This window comes from Lissotriton vulgaris, chromosome 4_1 (assembly GCF_964263255.1).
Source record: "Lissotriton vulgaris chromosome 4_1, aLisVul1.2, whole genome shotgun sequence".
In the NCBI taxonomy this organism is placed as follows: domain Eukaryota; kingdom Metazoa; phylum Chordata; class Amphibia; order Caudata; family Salamandridae; genus Lissotriton; species Lissotriton vulgaris.
Genome location: NC_141691.1, coordinates 682532306 through 682557209, shown reverse-complemented (window position 1 = coordinate 682557209; position 24904 = coordinate 682532306). Strand labels below are relative to the sequence as shown.

At 41.4% G+C, this 24904-nt stretch overlaps 2 protein-coding genes across 3 annotated transcripts in view; both read right to left on the bottom strand.

Moving 5' to 3' along the window:
- The window catches only part of LOC147722438 (aromatic-L-amino-acid decarboxylase-like), a 1636613-nt gene that overhangs the window by 521151 nt on the left and 1090558 nt on the right, over nucleotides 1-24904 (bottom strand). The gene's annotated exons all lie outside the window — the stretch shown is intronic.
- Nucleotides 1-24904, bottom strand: part of LOC147722439 (aromatic-L-amino-acid decarboxylase-like) — a 712354-nt gene that overhangs the window by 521179 nt on the left and 166271 nt on the right. Inside the window, exon 4 of one of the 2 annotated variants that reach the window (XM_086964959.1) lies at nucleotides 9525-9644. The exons of the other annotated variant lie outside the window; for it this stretch is intronic. Coding sequence (XP_086821085.1) covers nucleotides 9525-9644 — 120 coding nt within the window. The remainder of the gene's footprint in view (nucleotides 1-9524; nucleotides 9645-24904) is intronic. 2 annotated transcript variants of the gene reach the window in all.

Sequence of the window (24904 nt, the reverse complement as noted above, 5' to 3'; positions counted from 1 at the left end):
AATGCAATAGATTGGCATTTTGCGGCGTAGATCTGAAGCAGTTCTACTGGTGCTCTTTTTCCCAGTTTGTTGGAGAATTTTATCAGCGCCATGATTGCTCTTTTGAAGAGATGCCTCCTGGTCTCAACCGCCGCTTTCCAATTTAGGGCGTCATCGATCATGATGCCTAGGTACGGGTATTGTGAGGTCTTTTCAATTTTTTCACCATTCAGAAAGATCGACTTGGTTGCTTTTCTTGATCCGCCAGCTACCATAACAAACGTTTTTTTGATGTTGATACGCAGATCCAAAGCCCCCATGAAGTCTGCATATTTGGTTAGAGATTTCTGCAGTTCGTTGGGGGTGCGAGCTAGAATGACTGCGTCGTCCGCGTATAGGAGCGCGGGGATCAAGCGACCTTTTACTCACAGGTACTGCAACACACTCTCGTAGAAAATAATGAAGACTGTGATTTAAAAATAAATCCCTATAGGAAATAATGGCAAATAAAATAAGATATTTCAAATTACATATACAAGACTTACATATATTATATATATGAATAAGTAGCACATTTAGTGAGCCTGACTGTTTTGTGGCATTATTGAATATATTGCTTGGCATATTTAAATGCATGCTTTTATTTAATCCCTATTAGTATTTAATTAACATTTGCATAAACAATTACATATTTTCCTTTATTCATTGTGTGCCAATATCTACTTTGCTATACAAGTACACTGTTGCTAACAAGCTGAATTAAGTGCTCCAGCTGGTCTGTTGTTCATACCATCTCGATCCATTCAATCAACTGCTCTGAATCATGAATGAGGCATGTCCTTTGGGAACTACTGTTTGTGTTTGATGTACGTACCAAGCTTTCAAGTTGTTATTGTGTTTCCCCTTTCTTCATATCACAAAATGAAGAAGGGCATATGCATTTATTGCAGTAAATACAGTAGTATTGCATTTGTCAGAGAGCTCACAATGTAAGTCCACTTCCTATTGTATTTCTCATAGATTTCACCATATACAAACACTTTCTATTTCATCTGTTTGACATCACTATGTAAAACCCATTCCTATTGTATGTGTCGAATTGTTCAAACAAGTGAAGCCTTTTCCTATGGTGTTAGTCATGAAGTACACATTGTAAAACCTCTTCCTATTGCATATGCCTGAATTCACAACTTAAAATCCCTTCCTGTTGAATTTGTCAGAATCCACAGTTTAAAACCTGTTCTTATTTTGTCGGAGGCCCAACAGTGTAAAGTTCCTGTCTATGGTATTTGGCAAGGAGTTTTCATACAATTTAGCACCCTTTCCTATTTTTTTGTCAGAGAGTGTAAAGTCACTTTGTATGTTTTTTGGCAAGTACATCAATGTAAACACTTCTCCATTATTATTTGTTCACACGTTTACAATATGAAACCTATACCGTTCAAATTTGCTTATGAAATGGCATGGCAGAACAAAGTACGGGTCTCCCCTGATGACACTGGATGGAAGCCTTGCTCTGTGCATCTCTCATAATGACTTAGCCCAATAACACGGCCCTTGTGTTTCTCTACTAACGGTGGAAGTCTGCTCTCCTGATTCACCTTCAGAGGCCTTTACCTTTCAGTCTTAGTGGCATATTTACAAAAAAAAATTGAAGCCTGGGGCTATGCAACATTTTTTAAACTCAGAGAGGCGCTGTACTCACAAGAATGTGCCACACCCCTGTGTTTGCCCTTGTGCTGGCGTAAAAAAAGGTGCCTAGTGCCAGCACAGGCACCCTGCCGCCATGTGGTATGGGTGCCTGTGCTGCAGGGGCGATTGTTTCTGTGCAGGAAGGGACACCTTTCTGCACAAAAAAATAATTCCGGCAATTTGCTCTTTCTGTGTGTGCTGCAGAATGCAGCACACACGGAAAGAGCAAAATAGGAGGAGACATTGATATTTCTCCACGTATCACCATGCTAAGACTAGGCATTCCCTGGCATTAGTTTTTGGTGCTGCCCTCAGCCTTGTAAATCTTGAGCAGTGTCAAAAAGCAATGGTTGTTGCGGTGGAACGCCCACTGCAACATCTATTGCACACCCCTTTGTCACAAATGACTAATGTGAAAAGGGGCCTATTCACAAGGTGGTGTTAAGCCACGTTAAGTGGCAATGCGCCACCTTATAAATATGGGAAATGGTGCTACACCACCGGATCATCAAAAAAAGTGACGCTCCGGTGGCGAATTGGGCTTGTAAATATACCCCTTAGTATTAGTCCACAATGATTTTGCAATTTAGGCACATGACAATTTTCTGACTTCATACGCTGCGCTATGCCATTTATGATCACTGCTTCTTTTGTATTTTGACGCTACCGCTATTGTGTTTATCAAAGTATTTATAAAACTTTGCAAGCATCGTGATGACGGTAAAGATGGCAACTTTTTTTTCCAACTACACAAGGTTTCTAAAAGTTAGATTTGCAAGTTTTGTGCGCCCCTACACTTCACTGGATTGATCAAATGTAATCAGCAAACATCATTTGCTGGAAATGTGGCACAAAGAGCAGGCGCGCAACACCCATTGGGCTCAATGGGCTTCAGTCTCCCCCCCCCCCCTCCCTGCCGTCGTGTGTGTCAGCCTGGACTAAGACAGCTTCCCGGGCTTTAAAAGACCATTTACTTGTTAACGAGGCTTTGTTGTGTTTTTTCACTCCTTCTTAGAGCCCCTGCATCTCCACTCTGCCTATTGCTGGAAGAATTAAGCCCGCCCCCCCCGAAAATTGTATTAGCCCCTCCCCCACCAAAGTTGCGCCTCTGACAAACCACATGCTTTATGATACCTCCTGGCAGGTTATGAGCACGCCAAAGACAGGGATGGGCAGCGCTGACTTATTTCAGATATGAATTTAACCAACTGGTCATGCCTACCTTCACTTCAACGCCTTTTTTCTTCTTTCTGCTTTCTCTGGGATAATATTCACGAGCTAAAACTGCGCGGTGTTCCTGTGGGGGAGGCGGTCAGCAAGTGTATTCAACATGAGCCTCCAAGGTACTCTGTAGAGCAGATTAATTTTAAATAGAGAGTCATCCCCATGCCAGCCTTTTAAATTAGTAGATGTCCTTCTGGTTATTGGATAAGACGATCCCTCAGCCGATGTTATATGTAACTCATACTGCATGCATTAGTACTATATAAACCTGCATTGCAGCTGAGCATGCTTCAGAATTATCTACTCTCTTTGACATAATGTACACCAGGAGATGTCAAGGGAGCAAGGCTAGTTAGCACTAAGCAGAGCAGGGCACACAGCCATAGAGAGACAGGTAATGCAGAAGTCCCCGATGGCCTAGGTCGTGGCTGATCTAATCCAGGAGCTGTAGTTACCATTAGTGCAATGCATGCAGTGCAACCAGTGCAACCAGTTACCGTTGGATAAGGAGGCCAATGAACTATATTATGGCTATTTTGTACTAGCAAACTGTGGCAATTGGAACCAAAGGCACCTTTACTACACCGCACATGTAGTGCAGTGTATTTCTAGTGCTGTGTTCAACGTCAGCCTGATCACCACCTATTGTACTAAATGCAGTCGGTTACAAGCTCTGATGTTTATGGAACTACTTCTGGAGATAGTAGAGAAGAAAAAATATGGTCCAGGAATCCCGAGACTGGATATGTTTCCCAAATACGCTTTACTTGGAGGAAAGTTGGCTCAAAGCTCTGGACCTCTCCAGCCCCTAAAGAACAAAGGTAAACAGAAGTTGCGAGCGTTTATTCCTCCAATATTTTCATTTATTCCCATCAAGGGGTAGATTTTCCTTAGTTGTTAGACATACCACAGTGCCAATTGGTTTGTGTGAGCAGAGTTCTTTTTATTAGTGTTATCACAAGGTTTCATCCATTTTAGCGCATTTTTCATTGATCCATTACGCAGTTAATTCTTACAACAAAAGACAGAAAAGCCGACACGTGTTTCACCCTGTTTGGCAAGTCGTGCCAGGGCTTTCTCAAGGCTAGTTTATAGTCTTTTTTTCTTTTTTACCAGGCAGCAAAGTATCATGTACATTCATAATCACATGGTGATGTACGCATCATCAATAGTTTTATTGATCAGGTCAGGGATCTCTGCTGTCAGGGGATTTACCTGGATGGAAGGAGGAATAAATGCTCACAACTTCTGCTTACTTCTGGAGATAGTGAAGTTTTGCAGGTCAGCAATTTACTTTCTCAGATCAAAGAGCCGGTTTGTGAATTTAAAAGTGCAAATGGAATATTTCTTTCATATCTCATCTGCTTTCAAACCTCATTGTTTTAAAGCAGGCAGTTCTTAAATTAGGAGATAGGCCATAGTAGCATTTCAAATCAACCTTTTTGTTTCAAAACATCTGCTCAAACTTCTATAAATATGATGCATCTTTTGTTGTGACATTTTAAATTACCAGATGACTAAGGATCGTAAACTAAAAAACAAGCTATCCTGCTGTTCTTCATAGAAAAGCACGCATGACAGGCATCGAAGCTCAGCTTGTTTACATTTTCTATAAAGGGATCACGTTGCTCTCTATTCGTTCCCCTTTTCACCCCGGGCCGTGCCTGTTATAATAAATCCTCATCTCTGGCAGATGGACATTGGTTGCTATGGTGACCCCCGCTGGAGAGGCATTATTGCCGATGGCTCGCTTCACCTGGTAGTGGACCCAGGGTCAAACTTCTGTTCATCTTTTTGTTAGTAACGATTCCAGCTTTCACTTACAATCACAGTGCAATTTCCCTAACACGTTTAAACAGCATGGTAATTACCACTTGATATAGCACTGCCTTTTCTGTTTTTTCCATCTTTTAACATGGATGCCAATGAAAGACAATAATAAACGCTGACTGGCATTAAGTAACAATATGAACAATACACTTTGGGCTTGACTGACAATGCTTTTTTTTATAGGCATGAATCGGTGTAGGTAAAGTTGTAATGTGCTCGTGCGTACATAACACAAGTCCCAACACTGTGTGCAAAAGAATCAGCAGTGCCCACTCAAAACATATAAAGCCCATACAAAAATATTCAAATACATTTTAAACCCAAGTGCCAACAGATCTTCAATCGCCCACTAGAGGGCAGTACTGTTTGTAAATAAATGTAAATATTTGTTTGTTTACTAATGTTTCGCCCAGCGGAGGGCAGTACTTTCTGTTGTTTAAAGCGAAATTATGTTTTGGACAATGTACAACACTTATGTAAAGTGATGACCCCCATATGGTTTTTCGTTGGAAAATTGTAAAATTAGTACCTTAAGCATAGCATTGCCAGGAACTACTAGTCCCATAATTCCAACTAATTGCGGGATAGACCATGTGACCATAGGGGCGTAAACCTCAATGTTGTATTGTCCTTAAAACTTGTGAGCGCTGAGCACAAACTGACCGTGATCAAGACAGCGGACGCTGTCGAAACGCGTTGGTTGTTTTTGATTTTGATCCCCCAATGGATTTATGAAATAAATACAAGACTTTCACTAAAGTAAGCGATTGATTCCGTTTTTTCTGCGACTCCAAATCCTCCCCAGGACTGGGGAAACCTGTTGTAATTGTCAGCGGTTGGCTCAACCGCAGGAGTAACACGACCAAGGAAAAAGCAGCGCTTAACGGGAGAGGAAGGGAGCCAAGTGGTAGATGAAATACATTTATATATAAAACTATTAGCATGAGCCTTCACAGGAATCAGCAGGCCATTTAGAGTCAAGGACTGCTGTAAGTAAACCTCAGAGGTCTTTCCATTTAAGACCAAGGTAGATCAGACTCTAGAGGCTGGGGCGCCATGATAAGCAGACCTGCTCAGGCCAGGGGTCAATACTTCCAGGTCAAGTCAGACAGTGCCATAATTTAGATGTCCTAAGATAAATGGAAGCTACCTGCCAACCTTCCCTGTTGTACTGGCATTTTGCTTGCTGTTGAGTTTATTTGCGATTACCTTCCCTCGCCCTTGTGATTTTCTCCCTCTACGGTTTACTCAGTTACCAGACCTTTGCCAATTTGACTGACCTTGAATATTTGACTTAGTTATGACTTTGTCATATTGAGGTGCTTTTTACCTGCTCCCTTCACCTGGTAGTGGACCATCGCTTGTTTGCTCCCCTTCTGCTGGGTTTAGATTCACTGTGGCCCTCCATCTTGAAGCTAGTGAGTATCCTGTGTTTTCACACCATAGCTGCAAACTCTCATTATTACAAGTGATACTAACTTTGCCACAAAACATTTGTTTATGCCCTTTACTGTGATGAAAGATGCAATACTTGAGAGAGTGGTGCCGCAGAAGACCTTGGACTTCTGGTTGTTTCTCTCTCTCTCTCTCTCTCTCTCTCTCTCTCTCTCTCTCTCTCTCTCTCTCTCTCTCTCTCTTTCTCTCTTTCAATCCAATTACCTCTTCCCTCTAGTATTTGGTTCAGCCTCAAACTTTCTTATTTGTACCAGTAGAGCTACATTTTGGGCATGGGGAGGATTGTCATTGGAAACGGTGACAAAATACTCACAAATACAGACACACGTAATCCCTCAGGCAATCAATCAATCAGGTGATTATAAAGCACGCTTCTCACCCGTAAGGTGCTCAAGGCACTGGGGTGGAGGCGGGGGGGGGGGTTCAGCTCCGGTTCAATCGAAAAGCCAGGTATTGAGCTTCTTCCTGAAGGTGTGGAGAGTGTCTGATGTTCACAGGGAGCTCATTCCAGGCTTTGGCTGCGACGTAGGAGTAAGCTCACCTCCTGCTCTAGTTCTGCGGATGCGGGCGGGGGATCTCTGCAAGGGCAAGGTCTGTGGGCGGGAGGTTCCTCTTGTGAAGGAGACTCTCTCATTGAGGTATTTGGGTCCAATGATGTGGAGGGATTTAAATGAGTGGGTGAGCAGTTTGAAGGTAACCCTCTTCTCGAAGGGGAGCTAATGGAGTTCAAGTAGGTGTTGGGTCATGTGTTTGTGCCGTGGTGTTCAGAGGACGAGTTTGGCTGCGGCGTTCTGGATGGTCTGTAGCCTGTGTAGGAGAGTTCTGATGATTCCGGTGTAGAGGGCGTTGCTGTAGTCCAATCTGTGGGTTATGAGTATGTGGGTAACGGTTTTTCTGCATTCTGGGGGTATCCATTTGAAGGTCTTGCAGATGATCCGGAGGCAGTTGAAGCTGGTGGAGGCGATGGAGTTGATCTGGTGGGTCATATTGAGGGAGGAGTCAAGGATGATGCTGAGGTTCCGTGTGTTGTCTGTCAGGGTGGGCGGACTCCCGAGGACAGAGGGCCACCAGGTGTTGTCCCAGGCAGAGGTGGAGGGTCAAAGGATGAGGACCTCGGTCTTCCCCGAGTTGAACTTCAGGCAGCTGTTTTTCTTCCAGGCGGCTACATCTCTCATTCCTTCCTGGAAACAGAGTGTTGCAATTGTTCCCGAATATGCTGCGATTAGAATCAAAATATCAATTTAACCCAGTCCTTCAGAAGTTTGACTTGGCAAGAATCAGGAATTTGTAACCAGTCGAACTTTTTGTAGGTATATATGTTTGCATGGTGTTTATTTTAGCAGTCTACATTCCTGAATATTTAAGCTTGTGATCTATATTTTTAAAGTCTGTATTTCAACATGCTTTTCTACACGGGAGCAATGCAGCAGCATACTTCTTTGGTTGCAGTGCAATGGTGACCATTTAGACGGGGCAAATTACTGTGAGAGGGGGACGGATGAAAGATGTTATCTCCGAAGCCACTCATGTAGTGAGTGTCAAAATGCTAAAACCAGACATTAAGTATGTAGGTAGAAATTGAAATGAAGATATGTTTCATTATGCTCTAAGGGAGGTCTTACTTAGCCTCAGGTGACTACCATGACTCTGCAAAAGAGAGAAAATCGATGTAGAGGATATAATAACCAGATGCAACTAGCTTGACGGTGTGCGCGCCATCTATGTTATTAACTAGAAAGGTTGACCTAAGCAGATGGGTAGTTCATCATCCACAGATCATGGGTGAGGTATGACACAGAGGTAAGTATCTGGCACGAAAGAGATTATGAAAAATGCAGTACAAATTTGTAGGATATCTGAGAGGGGATACGTGGAATCAACCCCTAGTTACTGTTATCCATGCACTGGAGTGGATTGTTCTACAGGTCTATCACTTAACCAATCAATTAATTAATAATTAATTCCAGATTTGTAATGCAAGAATTATCACCCCTAAGGGTATCCAGGTGCTAGGAGTCGTCGGCTTAGATGTATATGATATTGAATCGAAACAAACTCCATGTTTGATGGCCCACTGAAAGAGCAAATGCTTAACCTATTATAGACAGTATTGATTGATACTGATACCGTGACTAGGTATGCAGCATACACCTAGAAAGAGGAGGAGTGGAAGAAAGCACTTTTAATAATAAGAAACAGTACAACTTAACACTACTGAGCCTAGACTAAGGCTTTAGGTCTCCAAACTAGGAAGTTACTATGGGGTAGTCTCAGCACCTATGCCTCCCCATGGTGAGAGACTGACTGAAGTAAAAACGGGGAGTACTACTACCTTACTAACATGATTTGAGCATAGGGATGTAGGGCTGCACAAGCACATTCCTAAGTTGCGCAAAGCAGCCTATCCTACCCTTTGATAACAATGAATTTACGGAACCCAAGAGGGAAAACTTGTAATTCTAGCCCAAAAGAATCGGACACACCATAATGCTTCAGGAGGAACTTTCTCTATAGATATGCCCTAAGGAAAATTGAAGATTGGACAATAAATACTATCTAACCGGCTGTCTGGGCCAGTTACAAAAGTTCTATGGGTCAAGGGCTTGCTCGTCAGTTGTGTTAAAACTGCAGGACACAGATTTGAGTTCCAGCAAGGACTGGTCTGCCTTTCTTCATTCATGGGATACTAAATGGGTAAAAAATAAGTTTGGTAATCACAGGGTCTAAATAAATACGGAATAGATACATGGCAAAACTGTGTTGCTAAGTACGTTGCACAAATTACTTATTATTCTACCAGGGGTCTCCAACCTTTTTTGTATTGAGAGCTACTTAATTTCAATAAAACACATTAACAGCTACTAATATTATTAGTGCAGTGTAATTTCAATTTCTTTTATGTATATTAATTCAACCAAGCAAAATCCTTCTAATTCAATAAGCTGGGTTGCACATAGGTGAGCTACTCAGAGTTATCTCAAGAGCTACAGTAGCTCACCAGCTACTCGTTGGAGACCCCTGTTCTAGCCTCGTTCAAGAAAGACATAGTCCCATATGTTGCACTCCCTCAATTGATGCAAACTTACTTTTATACATTAAATTGAAGCAAACAGACACAACTCTAGATTTGGCTTTTATCATGCAAGTGGTTGCTCCACACCAGCAAAGTAAGTAGGAAGAAGAGTGAAACAGCATGACCAATTTTCACTTGAACTTGGTTGATTAAAACATATTTTCCCAAAAAATTGCTGTTTATTGTTTCAGGTGCCTGTTAGTTTTGAGGAAGCCATTAATGAGTGACCTGTGGGTTTCTTTTATGTTTCTTCTTTGTTGTTTCTACCTACCTGAATCACTCCGCCACCATCTCCGTCACCCCCAGCTAAAAAATCTTTGGGTAAATGGATCATCTTCGCCAGCCAGTCCAACATGACTATCTCCAACTCTGTGCAAGCCGGGCTGGCAGTCTACAGAAGGAAAATAAACATCATTTAAAAAAAATACAAATATTACCTTTCCTTTTGCTTGTATTGTACTGACTCATGCCTTCTTTAGCCAATGAAGTGTTTCAAGCAGCTAATTTTTGATTCAGTCATTGTTTTAGTTTCCATCATTTAAACTTGAATGTCCTTCCATGAACAAATAGTATCTAATATCACACCAGAGCTTCCCGCTCCAGTTGCATATAAATGGAATAGTGCCATGATCCAAATGATATGGAGATGAGCAAAACTGTTTTGTGCATCAGACTTGAGCTTCTGGTAATATGTTGTATTTCACCTTATTACTAATGTACATTAAATATATTACAGTCTCCTTTTCAATCCATTTCGTAGCATATCAACCCATAAAAGAATCAGTATTTTATAAATTATGAGACGCCTTAATGATGTCGGTAAATAGTGCTCTGATCTCGCATTCAACAAAGTGGGTGAACAGGTTACAACAAGATTTAAATATTTTTGAGGCCTAACAAACAAGAGCGCAGCTATTATTAGTGCAGCGGTGCAGTGGCACCAAGGGAAAGGAATCTGAAGATGCTAATACTCCCTAATTATGGCTATATTATTCTACCCAGCAAAGGAGGAGAGGGACTCATTTCCTAGCTTGAGCTGGAGCCCAAAGCAGCCTGGCTCAGCCAATGCTGATGAAGACTCCAATATTCAACCAGCACACACTTACACTTAAAGACTACATCCTCCTATATGAATACATTTTTATAAATACAATATCGGTGACCATTCTCCTGTATAGTTAAATATCTGTAGAAGCAAAACCTCTATAATTGCCCTTTAATTTAAATGAGCTTTTATTCACAAACAAATGGACAGTCAATATATAGATAGGAATTGTGTGCCCTGGAGCTGCACTGTATAAACTGGATGTTGGCTTTTGGGGGATATGTGTGGACTGGCTTGTGGTGACCTATTAAAAATAAAAGTATATATTTCCACATGTATTGCCCGGCTGGATTTCACATTTCCCTGCCTTTACTTAACTGTATTGCACTTGTGACACTGATGTGGGAAACACCATTTTGAAGACCATTTAATTGGTTTGACACTGTAACATTACGTTTTGGGGCAAAGTGCATATTGGGGCAGAGTGCATATTGGGCCAACCTTTGGAAAATGACACAGTTTGCACATTTCTCATAATGTTTAAAGCATGTTCGTTTTATTCTCTCCCAATATGGCCATTTTCAATATGGTTGGAATTGGGTCTCTCCTGGGATCCAGTGGACATAAGTCTCCACTCCCCGTTGCCCAAAGCCCATCCTCTCTTCTTGTGTACAGCGCTGTGTTTTACTCTTCCTTATTCCTATTGCTGGATTGCTCTTTTTTGTATTCACTTCCCGGGCTGTCTCTCAACCCATGCTCGCTTTTGTGTGCTCTCTCCTGTTGCCCGTGTTACTTGTTGTGGCCAGAGCCGGATTTAGTGCATGTGGTCCCTGGTGCGACAATCTTTTTTGTCACCCCTTCTGGACCTCCTTCTATAGATTTCCTCACTACTATCTGCCAACAGTGCCCCTTAGCTCGCCATAGCCCCTCTCTCAAAAGCATTTAATTTGTTATATTTAGCACTACTTATATCATCGCAGAGTGTCATGGCACTCAGAATTTATAACGGTACGGCCGGGGGGCCTGTAAAACGGGCATATATTATTTACTCATAAACTAAAGAAGCAAAGAAGGTGTCCTAGACAACTTTAGGAACACCTTTAGTTTTGAAAAACATCTTGCACTAAACATGAAAAAAACATGATAAACTCTGCAAACTTCAGTCTTTTTTATTAACATGCATGAGAGTTTTTTTTGGATCAGATTACATCACTGCATTGAGAGGCCTTTATTAGCAGTGATAGTTTTCAAACATGATCTTGGAACCATTCATGCTGCCCCCATTCTGAAAGCAATGCCATAAGTGAACCAAGAGACAAGTCATTTGTCAGATGCACCTTGTGTGTAGTCTTGGTTGTTATTTAATTGGAACAACATTATAGTTTATTGCATAAAACAGAAGAAGGTTTTGTACAACACACATCCTCAACCACTGTATTTCAAGGGGCTTTCATATGTGGTAATGAAGAAAAAGGAGGCAGGCAAGGGGAAATTAACCAATGTCCTAGGATCACACAATTTGTTCGGTCAAGTGGGAAAGCCAGGACTGATACCAGGTTTTCTGGTTTCAAATTTTGCAATTTAGTCACCAGATGAGTATCTCTTTCCCTCTCACATTTTACATTAGAAGTTAATGTTTTGACTTTCATTTTTGGTGCATGAGAATAGAGCGTTGGTGGCTGACAGAAGTCACGTAAAGGCTTGGTTTGTAGTCCACACCATGTATCTGCTTCGCGTACCCCTATGTCCATCTTTCATCTCCCCGACCCTACCCTGCTGGCATCAGAGTGACCCTCAAGCATGCCACAGAGAGGAAAATGTTTGCGACTACCCATGCTCTAACCTCTACCATGCGATTTGCATGCAGCTCTTTGAAAACAGTTCATAGTTCACTGGGCTTAATAAGGATTGTAACTTATGAACTGCAAGTAACAAAACGATCTTAGTAACCCATTGAGTTATCCACATAAAATACAGCTCTATGATCTGCATGATACACATTCTTTGCAGCAGGCACACCAGTCAGTCTAATATCTTTTTTTAGCTATTGCCATAAAAGTGCACGTCAACAATTTAAAAAGCATAGGTAAAAGCAGCAATGATTCACTTACATGCCATCATCACAATCCTTTTTATACATGTTCTAGAAAAGCCTCAATTACAATAATGCAAACAAAATTTGAAAAATGATAGAAATGTTAAAAAAAACATATTCTTAATACTCCATCTGATACATACGCCCAGGACCTCAATTGCAGCATACCTTCATTTAGTTCTAAGCGGCATACTTTTTTTTCTAATTATTAGTGCCCAGCGTATGAAACTAATAGTTGCACAACAGATAGATCATAACTCTAGATGCTGTAAAAACTGTTAAGCTAACTTGTAAGACCTAATATTTTCTGCTCACATAATTGGAACAAAATGAAAGTCTAGGCATTCTGAAAAACCTATAAAAAATCATGAAATGTGCAGTAGATTGGGGGCACATACTGTCACAATGACAGCTGGGTAGGACAGAGAACCAGGTTCCTTGCTGAGGGAAAGCTACTAAAAATGCACTGTGCATAGCTAGAAATGACTGAGACAAAATCTATGTTGTCAATTTGATATCCAAACTAAACATGGTTCGAGCCCTACAGTTGTAGAAATTAAAGAATATTTGCTGATCGTATCCATCGATTGTAAGTGGATCACCTGGACTTCAGGTCTGTGTTTAAAAAACAAGTATTTGGCATGTGCCTTGGAATTTTTATTTATTATGTCAGAGGTATAAAAAAAGTTTTGATATCTTCAGCACAAAAAAACGTGCTTAAAGTAAGATCGCCATGGAAGCTAGTCAATTTTGTCCAAGTCAATACAATCCTGAGTATTAAATGTGAAAAACTGGCCCGGGAGTATACAAAATCTTGAGCCAGATACGCAAAGGTGGTATTCAAGGTGTTCTCGATATAGGAAATCCCCAATTCATAGTGAATGCTATAACTTGTAACACTATTGGGGACTGAAATCAACATGCACAAAAAACAGTTTTCTAGGCTTTGCAGGATCCCTGGATTGATGAAACTCACATTCTCATCCCTGAGGATCCCATTTACTTTTGTAAATCTGGATCATCTCTTTAATGGACTTATGGCCTAACCTTTTTGCAAACCTAAATATTGCTCCCTTTGCCCTGTGCTCTTTACATTGAGGTCAAGATGATGCCTAAATAGTTCAAATGTTTGACTTTGGCAACTGTGGGCCACTGTATCACCTGCAATTTAGATCTAGTATTTTATGGGCTACTAGTCATAACAAAGGATTTCAAGTGATTAACTTTTAACTAAAGATCATTCATAAAAGGGATAACACAATTCTTTTAAAATTTGAAGGCAATTTGAAGTTTTTACGATAAGAACTGCATCAACAGTATATGAAAGAATGGAAACGGGGCAGTTACCTACTTGAAGCTGATCTTTCCCTTTTCATAATAGCTCACTGTCCAGAACATTTATTAAAAAAAGGAATAAAAAGGTGCAAAAATACATCCTTGTCTAATGCTCTGATTCCGACCTAATCAGAAAAGAACATTCCCCATCCAGGCCGTAATGTACTTTCACTAAGGTCCCCTACTGCAAATGCCTAAGTAGGTCCTCGAGAGAGCTGTCTACTCCCATTTTTTCTATCAAGTTCCACACTTTTCTACGATTCACCATGTCAATGTCAAAGGAGAGGTCCATGAAAGCCATATGTAATGAACGTCTCCTGGCCTTGACAAGTATCTTGATTAATAGGGATACGTTTGAAGATTGTTCTACTATCATAGTGCCAGGATGGAAGCTGTATTGAACTTCTAAAAAAAAATTATTGTGGTATGCCCAGTCCTCTAATTTTTGGAGGATAACCTTTCCTACTTTTTTGTGGTGGAATCCGAAAGCTATATATAGTGATAGAAACTTGGCTGGCTCCTATCTCCCTTTTTGAAGATGGCTATTATTATGGATTCACCCATGACTTTGACAGATCTCCGTTTATTACAGAACAGAAAACATTAGTTATTAACAGTGCCCGCAGCGCAGAGTTCTGCCTAAAAATATCAATAGGGACACCACCAGGTCGGGTGCTTTGCCTACCGCTCATTTTAGTATAACTTTTGACATGTCAATGATTTTAGTCATTTTACTTATACTAAAGGCATTATCAGGGTTGAAGATAGGAGGATTTGTATGGTCAGTCTGGGTCAGTGTAACACTCTCTTGGTCAAACACCGTAGGAAAATGATTTACCCACTGATAAGAGTAGATATGACACTCTATCTTTGGCATGCTGTGCTCATTGAAGTACGGTTGATAAACAATTTCTGAAAAAGCCTTTGAGTCCCTAGTTTGAGTCGCTGCCCTCATATCTTCCCAAATCACCCCTCTTAATTCTTCCTTGGGCTGCTCTAATATCAGCATATATGTGTGTCTAGCTATTCTAATGGCCTCTCTGTTACGGAGTGAAGTTTTTCTGATAGATCTGAAGTGTCTATGTGCAGTCGAGCATACAGTATTAAGCCATATGTGAATAGGGGTGGTCTTTGGGGTTTTGTTGGATGTCAGCATACTGGAGAAAGAGTGGCAGACCTCCTCAGAGCTACTCAGTACTTCCCCATGATGGGCATCAGCTCATAAACAAGTATAGATCTTGTCTCTATTTGCTACTATAAGTTTAGTAAAATATTTAGTTGGATCAGCTTTATCCCATTTAATTTGTACTACCTTGTTTGAAGAATAGCTTAGATTTTTAAACACATTGGTATCTTTGTTCCCATGCAGATCCTAATTGGAGCTAATTAACAAAAGGTTGTCACTACTTGTGGAGTTGGTTAGATCCTTAGAGTCTATAATTAAAGGTGCGAGGTCTGAAGATAACAGTATGAAGTCAGCTATACTGCTATTCCCATTGCCTATAAATATCGGAAGGTAGGCAGTTCCCTCCTGGAAGAAATCTGAAGAAAATAACAGATTGCTATTAATTATAAGCCAATTTAAAACTCCATCTCCCTCCAGCAGGAGCATTAATCACCAGAGTTATCTTGATATTTTTATTGATGCATGAATTGAAAACTGCTGGACACACAAGGAACTCTGCAGCAAATGCTTATAAACTCATAGGAAATTTCTAAACACAGCACCCTGTAGCACAGCGCCAGCAGCTGTGTCACTGGTCGCAACCCCCTAAAGCCAGCCCTGGTTGCGGCCCTCCTCCATGCTGGCACTCAACAGTGTCCTTCTGTGGCTGCAATTTGTGTTCCCCTGCCTTCACAGCCCTTTACAGCCCTTTATGTGCTGGTACTGTGGCAATCAGGCCTGGTGTCTTGGTCAGGCACTTGGGTTTTCCAGTTTGATCACTCATAACTTTTAGCTGGGGCTTGCTTTTGTAGAATTCTCTCCTTTGCCTCAGAGGGGAAGGCTCCTGGTGTAGTGTTCAGTGGGAACAGGGTGGGTGTAGCGCTGTTCTGAAATATTGCTTTTTATGAATTCAACCATTGAAGTCAGGCTTACACATGCCAATGGTTTTCCTAATGTGGCTTGTGTGCTTCCCTGGAGCTGGGAGCCAAAGTGGCAGTGGGCATTGCTGAGGCCTAGAAGTTAAAGCCATAGCACTAGAAAGCCTGATGGAGTTGACCCCTTCTGAAAGGAGGGCATCAGGTCTGTGGCGAATGGCCTCTGATGTGTAGAGCCACAGTTTTCTATTACTGGGCGCATCATGATGATTGAGGGTGGGGTCAACACACCTGAAACCCTATTTCCCATCCTGTGGATTCTTGGGTCTTCGTGGGAATTCTGAAGTTATCTGTGAAAGGGTCACACTTTTGAAGGATGACTGTGGGGACTAGTGGGAATTGTTCTTTGGTGGAGGCTGTGGCAATGAGACAATTTCTGGGACTTAAGTGCGGAGAGCCACTAAATAATGTAGTCAGTGATTAAAAACTGCAGTAGTCTACTATGACCTCATTCCTCGTTATACACTACGGCTCACTAAACAATAAGAAAGGCAAACAAATGAAATTACAGCAGACCACTTTGACTCGATGAATATCCCAGAACACAAAGAATGCTCACATTCAGAAAATGTTAGTGTGGCATACAAATGATAAGCACTATATAAATGCCGATGAAATAACAAAAAATTTAAGCAAGTTATTGAATGACTTCCGTGTAATTCACTCTTACTCTTGGTGGAGCAATTTTTCACCATAACCTCTTATCAAATAGCCCTGGTGTTCACATGAACCTGTAAAACCTATTTAATCTGAGAGTTGTTCATGCATAGCCACAATTAAATGTATGATTATGGAGAAAGAGGTGGAGCAACCCCTTCAACCTGTGTGAGATATAGAGTGTCAGCCAAAAGAAGACATATTCTGTTAGGCTATGTTCACGAACTTTTTAAAGCCCTACTTGTAAACAAAGAAACATTTGGCTCCTGAAAGTCTGTACATTTTTAACCACATCTGTTCTAAGTAGGGTTGCTCACGTCAAATTTAAATATCTAAAACAAACCCAGTTTCATGATAGACATAACGACTTAACCTCAATGATACGTACTCCTAGGTCTTTGTATGGGGGATTACCACTGTTTGCTGGTCAGATACCTCATTAAAAGGCTGAGCCCTGTAACTAAAATATAGAGTGCCCCTGCTTTAATGCAAAGAGCTTGTGCACCAAAGGACTCAAAATTAATTAGGAACGTGCTAGCCCACACTATTCATCACAGGTGAATGTGAAAAAAATATTTGTGACCCAGTTCATAAAGTAAAGTTGTATATCGCCCCCACAAGTCTGTGACACAGTATGGATGGAGATGTACGACTTTTGGAAGTCTCCAAACGTTTCTGGTTTATGCTTGGAAACTTCTCCCAGTTGCAGCTTTCAGGAGTAATCCTGGAAACATCAATGGAATTCCCATTTTCTATTTGGCAGAGGCATTTTACCCAATGCATAATTGCATGCTTTGTATAACGAAACATGGTGAAATTCCAGTGCACTCGTGCAATGGCACCGTTATATTTAAATGGCTTTCTTCCATTGGAAAAAACATTCCGGTGTGGAGAAACCCCTTTTCCTACATCTACACCAATTTTTGGTTGTTCCCTTTCCTTCCTCACCTTTGAAATGGACAGGGTCTGATTGGCCTATATGACAACCTAGCAGTCTTTTTGGTTGCTTGTGGGCCTGTTTTATGATCTGTTGGGCCGATTTGTTCCTCTGGTATTGCCACAAACATTGGCTACATCAAGCTACATCAAACACGAATTCATGCAGTCATACAAATCTTGCAAAACACATATAAAAGCTTGTCTTTACAAGTTCAAAATGGCTGTGAATTGGAAATTTAGGCCACCTTTAAAAGATCTGACTTCACTTGATAATCAAGGCCACTTTTATTTTGGTGTCCGGATTTATTTTCTATCCCTATCCGACACTAGAAATAGAACTCCCTCTACCCCTGACATGAGTAAATCTCTGGTCAATTTCAGGTTGGGAAGCCGTACCTCCCCTGTTGCCAAGCTGTAGCCTGACTTGCATCATGCATGTATGCCTTGTCATGCTCGTTCCCTGCCCCCTGCAGCATTGAACGCGGACGCCAGCGTTCTGTAAACTGAAATTTACGTATATTCCAGAATCAACTTAAGAAAAGAAAGTTTCTAATTCTTCATCGGTTGTCGACCCCAAGCCCTGGGAAGCCCGGGAAAAAGATTTTTGGGAAAGGCATGGAGCGAACGCTGTAGGCAGGGCAGTGCAATATCCCTCAGCTCCCCCGACGGAGGGGGGCTATGAGGTAGAGCAGGCAAAAAGCAGCATCTACTAACGAAGTATACCGTTAGAGACCGGATTACCTGAAAAAAAAACGGCAAATCAGTCAATAAGCTCCCATAATTGCCTATGACTGCCTACAAAATTTTGGATTAAAAAGCCTACCATTTTAGCATCAGAAAAGATTGGCGGAAACTGCAAAATTGGGTGGTGGCAGTGAGAGGAGAGGGCAAAACATACAGGCGTGTAGGCAAACAGGCACAGCAGAAGTAAGTGGAAGTGTGGTTTTTAAGTAAAAAAATGTTAGTGTCATTTGAGCCGTAACCAAGCAGAGTAAGCTAATCTAGACAATGCAAAAGTGTAGTAGGTGCCCTTAGAGAAGTTTAAGGAAGAAGGGTTGCAAGTAGCGGCAATGACACCTAGCAGAGGCAAATTGTGGAAAGACACTGGCCAGTCAATAGACGCCACGAGAAATGACCCAGTTGATGAAGCTTAGGCAGCCTCAAAAGGTAAAGTAAAAAATGTCAGATCAATAGCAGAATAACCCAGGAATGCCCTCTGCAAGATGAGAAGGGAGGAGGGTCAGCCTCTTAAAACCCTATCAAGAACTTTGTGAGCCAACATTTTAAAAGAAAAGAGACTATGCCAAGCCCGGGCATAAGTGCGAAGGAGCAGCAACTAATGGCCCAAATCGATGTCGGGTTAGACTGTCCGCTCCCACCAAAGTTAGACCTCGCTATTACTACCAACCGATCATTGATCACGTCTATTCACAATTCCGACAGGCGGAAGTCCATATCAACAGAAAGAGAAGGTGGGACCTTCAGCGAATAGCATCTCAGGATTGGTGAGTAATGAGTCCAATCATGGGGGCAGAAGGTGAGACACGAGTGAAACCTGAAAAGTGTTAGCGTGGAAACTGTAAGCTCAGTATTTGACTCTACCCCCAACCTAGACCCCTTCTTCAACTATGTTGGATGTGATGGTGATTCTGCAAAAGACTCTACAAGGACTGTTGGAAGTATTCATGATGAATAACTATATCCTGAAATCTCAAAAAGAACAGTAACAGTTAATTTTGTGGGCAAGTTGGAACAAATTCGAGAATATATGCCTTCTATAGTTAGACCAGAAGGGAGCGAAGATATAAACAACGAGCTGGGAGAGCAAGCTACACATACAGTAGGGGGTCACAGTTTATACGTCTCAAAGTGCCCAATGCTTGTAAAGAAATCTGGAGAGGCAACCAGTTACAAACAATACATACCTAGAGTGAGAAGGGTAGTTAGGAACATAAAAGGGAGGGAGAAATCATTAGAAAAAAAGAACAGTGCCAGCGTTAGGGCTCATTATAGTAGTCTTAAGAAATTAGAAAATCTGCGTACAAAAAATAAGTACCAGAAAACTCAGGAAAAGCTAAAGCCCACAATGAAGGATGAAAATGAAAAAGGAAAGAAAATACAATTAAGATCAGAAAAGTATTAATGAAGTGGGCTGGAGATTGGAGACCCAAGTAGACTGCCAATAAGGAAAGATAATTGGTTGGATAAGGAATGATTAGTTGAAACTCAACTGCGTGGACGAGGGAAATGAAAAACGAAGGCACAGAAAAAAGACAAGAAAAGAAGAATAAAGAGGGGAAAGTCTATGGTTGTACTTGGACGCATTAAGCTATAGGGAAGGGGGTAAAGGATTAAGGAAACTACACTCATTAAATCAATCACAGCTATTGCTAACCTTCTCTAAATGTGCTAGCCTAAATGAAACAGGGGCAAACGACCTTCGGCAAGTAGGTTTTATTGAAAATAAAACCGGGAAGTGGGTCACCAAAGCCCTGATGTACTCTGGCTTAGTAGAGTCTACAATAAAAAAAGAAGAAAAGGAGTTGGACAAGGAAGGAATAAGGGTAGTCCCTAATGCAGAACTACCTACAACAAATAATTAAAGATCAGTGTTCCTGAGCCACCATGCGTGCTAGGGCAAAGACAAATAAGATTAATTGACCAGGAGCTGGATGGAAAGGAAGGTACAGAAATCATAGTCCCCGGGGCGAGGAAGGTAAAATGATGGAGGGATAAAAACTGTGGAGATATGTCCTTGAATTATATTACACCAACCCAGAGAGAGGGGGGGTGGCTAAGTGAAATAGGTCAGGACATGGGGACATCGCAGAGCCTAGGGATTCTTCTTTGGAATATTAATGGCTTAAGCAAAATATCAAAATCTGGAGCCTTTAAAAATATAAGACATACCCATGCAATTGCGTGTCTGCAAGAAACCTGGCTGTGCGATGTGACCCCAATAATAGAAGGATATGTCCCGGTTTATAAGTCTGCAGCAAAAGGTCAGCAAGGATGACTTACAGGGGGTCCTAATATCAACTAGAATGGCTAGTAGGGTGACACCATTATCAGGAAGATGTAAATGGCTGGTAGCATGTAAGCTGGAGCCTCAGGACCCATTCTTAACGATTGAAAAGCTGATAATAGTTAACGCCTATATACAGGGGAGGGATCTAAGAATTATAGGCAGGAAATGGGAAGGATGAAAGAGGACATTGACTGACTGTGTGAAAGTTATCCAAAAGATATTCTTATATTGATGGGGGAATTGAATCACAGACTGAACCCAATTAAATTGGATAGTGGACCCAAATAAATGCTAAAATTATTTAATATAAAGATGGCAACATTCCCAAGAACTAAAGGATCACATTAGGATATAGTGCTGGGAACTGATTTAGGCTCTAAAGGTATAGTCTGTTGAAATGGGTGGGTAGGTGAGGTTTGGCCAGCACAACTGACTTTTAAGAGTGGCCAACAGTTAGGCCCAATTGATTATATGTTTATGCCTGCTTGGAACTTTGACAAAATAAGGGACTTAATAGTGGGCTCAGAAAAGGGAAGTGATCACCATTCGCTGAAAATAAAACTGAGGAGAGGAAAAGTTATTCAAAGGGAAAAGATGATTCTCGTTAAGATTGACCATCCTAGACGGCCGACCACTAGATTAACCAAAGAGCATATGGAAAAATTGTCAAATTTACAGCAAAAGATATTATTAAGTGACAGCTTGGAGACCCATCCGGAAGGGTATGAGAATACCATTGAACAGGTGGTACAGTGCCTTAGAGTAGTCTTAAAAGGTAAGGGAAGAAGAAATGCAAAAAAAAATGAATAATCAAAGCAAAAATGGTTTACTGAGGAATGTAAGGTTCTAAAGGCACAGATAAGGAAAGGGGAGAGAAACCTCAAAATAAGGTATGGCCAAGAAAGCCAAAATGTGCTGATGAAGTTAAGGCGTAGGTATAAAAATGTGATTAGAGACCAGAAAAGAGAAAATTAAGAGAAGTGCTGGAGACTTCTGTTCGAGGCAATAGAAAGTAAAAACATATAAAACTTTTGGAAACTTGTACAAGAGGTGTCAGGGAAAACCCAGGGAAAAATGATCTGTGTGGTAGAGGAAGAGGCTTAGGTGGACCACTTGGAGGAGATATATGGTAAAAAGGTGGAGACGAGGGTGAAAACAAGTAACTCCTTGGGAGAAGGTGGGCGAGGAGGATATAAGATCTATGTTTACATTAAGTAACATTAGAGATATTATGGCAAGATTAAACCTCACCTGAGCTGCTGGACCTGACAATATGCCAGCAATAATTATATAAACTCACCCAGATTGGTAGGCGGAGTTATTGTATAGGTTGTATGATAGAATTTTGAATACAGGGATTATACCTGAAAGCTGGAGAGGTGCAATTATCAGGGCGATACATAAAAAGGGAGATATAAAAGCCCCAAAAATTATAGGCTGATGAATCTCATGGATGTGGCCGAAAATGTGTTTGCAAAAGTAATCCTAGGAATGTTAAAAGATTTTTCAGACCTTAATGACATAGTACCACCTGAACAGGGGGGGTTTAAGGAACGGCACTCAGCAATTGACCACTGTTTTTCGGTTTGGTCTATTGCATGCAAGTCTGTGGAGCAGAATGGGAGCTTATTCTGCTGCTTTGTAGACTTTTGTGCAGCTTTGGATCTGGGAGATAGGAAACGCCTTTGGGAGACTTTGGAAAAATTAGATATCCCAAAAGACTGAATAAGACTGATTCAGAACCCACATAGGAGCAACTGTGCCCAGGTGATTATGGATACTGCGGGGATATTAACACAAAAAATACAAGTGAATAATGGGTTAAGACAGGGATGTGTTTTAGCCCCTTTACTCTTTTCTTTAGTTGTCACCGATCTACCAATGACCTTAGCTACTGCAAATTGGTTTAGCCCTAAGATGAATGGTAAACATGTGGCTTATCTCCTGTATGCAGACGATCCTGTGATTTTAGACCAGACAGAAATAGGCCTGCAAAGAAAATTAGACAAGTTTGAGGATTATTGTAGGTGGAATAAACTAGTGGTAAATAAGGATAAAACTAGGATACTTTGCTTTGAAAAATCTAAAAGCAAATTTAATTGGCACCTAGGCGCAGAGAGTTTGGAACTTGTTGATGAACATAAATATCTTGGAGTCTCGTTTGAACAGTCCTTGAGATAGAAAATTCATATAGAGGCCTTGAAGACCAGGGCAATTGGCTCGGTGAGTGGGCTGAAAACATTTAATAACGCCTTTGGAAAAATGTCATGTAGACCAGCCCTAATAGCCTACGTAGCAATGATCCCCCGCAACTGCAATATGGAGCTGAATTGCTACACATTAGAGGAAAAAAGCAGGAGGGATTCAGAGGAGGAGAACTGCTTGAAATATTTGCTTTCACTTTCCAGCTCTGCCATGATACAAGCAATAAGATTGGAAACTGGCATTGTTTCCTAGAATATTTTGGCTGCAAAAGCCCTAATAAGGTTCCAGGGAAAATTAAATGGGGAGGAAGGACAGAAAGTTTCTCAATGGTGCGAGAATAAAGTTGTCCAAAGTGAACTCAACTGGGCTAGATGGGTTAGGACCAACATGGCTGCTTTATGTAAAGATATGAAAGTAAGGTTGCTTCAGCAGGCCCAACAGATTGAAATTTCAAAAAGTGAGCTAAAAGCGAAAGGGAAAGAACTGTAAGAATTGGTCTTAACCCTTGCAAGATAAATAATATGATAACATCTTTAAATGGTCAGTTTAGGAGGGAATTATTCTTGTGGGTTGAACACTAAATGTAATACGTTGCATATTTTGTTAGCCTGCCTAACAATCAAACAACATTGGAGAATGTGATTACGCCCAATATTCCTGAAATAGGGAATTATGTATTGAGGGTATGCTGCAGAATTTTTAACCTATATGTGTTTTTTAGATGTAGGATGTGCCATTGGAAGATTCATGAGGGCAGTAAGGGCATATGGTATAATTGACTTATGTATTTATTGCTCTAGCTGTGTCTTCCCCGCTGCTCAGCTGGTGTGAGTGTTAGAATGCCTGATGACCTCATGGAATGTTTGAGTGCCTGGCTTGTGTGTGGACTGTCAGTTGAAGGCAGGCACGTTGAGCGGCAGGGAGGCTGCTCCTGGTGGAGTTACTTTATATCTACTTATCTTCTTCTAATGAACTTAACCTGGAACTAAGCTTAAATAAATCTAACCTATTTTATACACCTGGCTCGAACGACTTTCAATTGCCACATTTGGCGATGATTCAAAGAACCTATTGCGTGAAGGAAAGAGACTGTGTTTGAAGGAACTAAGGAAGTACTGCAACTAAGGAACCTACTATAAAAACACTGGAACTACTGAAAGCTTAAGCAAAGGAAACGCCTTGGTCAACCCCACCAGTGTCCTCTTTCATCTGGACAGCCTGCACCCTAAGGCGTTTGACCTTTTACTGGTGGTATTCATGCAGCTACTGTGGAGATTGCTGCAATCCATGGATGTGTTACTCCTGCCCTGCTGTCTATAGCAACTTGTGCTTGGAAATTGGCACCAGCGCCGTGTGCTGGGAAAACTGGCACCCTGAGTTAGAAGCGGCATCCAGTTTCAGCTTAATGTAGCAACTGCGTGAGTTTTAGAAGAGGAATTCGGGGTCATTCTCTCTAAGGAATTTGCTTGACACTGTGTCCACTGCACGAAGAGGACATCTAGGGTGAAGTTATTCCTGTTTTTTTTGCCCTTTTCATGTTGTCTTTGATAACAATGGAGTCATAGTTTGAATTTAAAGTGCAGCACCACACAGGAGCCACACAGGAGCAATGTCGTTTTCATCTGGGTTTGCCTGTTAGATTTAAAGCCATATGGCTCACTGTTACTAGCCTATTTGGATTTGGGGAATTTCAATCGTTAGTGAGCAACGTTTGAATATTTGAATGTGCGCCGCGAGCACCAGCACGCGCTCCTCACCTCTTCTCGCGGATCAGCTGGAGAGTCCGATGTGATGTTTTCCAGTTGGGCTAGGCAGATCTCATTGCTGCCTTTAGACGTCTTCCAGCATAAGTGTGCCTGGAGCCACCCGGCAGGCGTAAGATCCACGTGGTGCCATTTTGTTATTTCAGCACTAAGTTTACCGGGGAAAGGTTGTTAGCACTCATCCTTGTTCTTCGGTGCTCTGCTGTTGCCTCTCGACTCTGAAGAAGTGTTGGAGTTTTGATGAGGTATGGCTCACAAGGTGTGCACGAACAGCCGGCAATTGAAGGAGGCAGAGTAGTATCATAGGGAAGCTGCGAAGTCTGTAACCACGGAGGTTTAGAATGGTGAGTCTAAGTTTACCAAGCAGGTAGTTCACTTGGCTTGCCAACCACGATATGCCCAGTGTGTTGTAATGATGTTGGAAGGAAGCACAGTGTTCAAGGAGACGTATGAGTTTCTGGCAACCCACTGAGGTTTGGGGTGG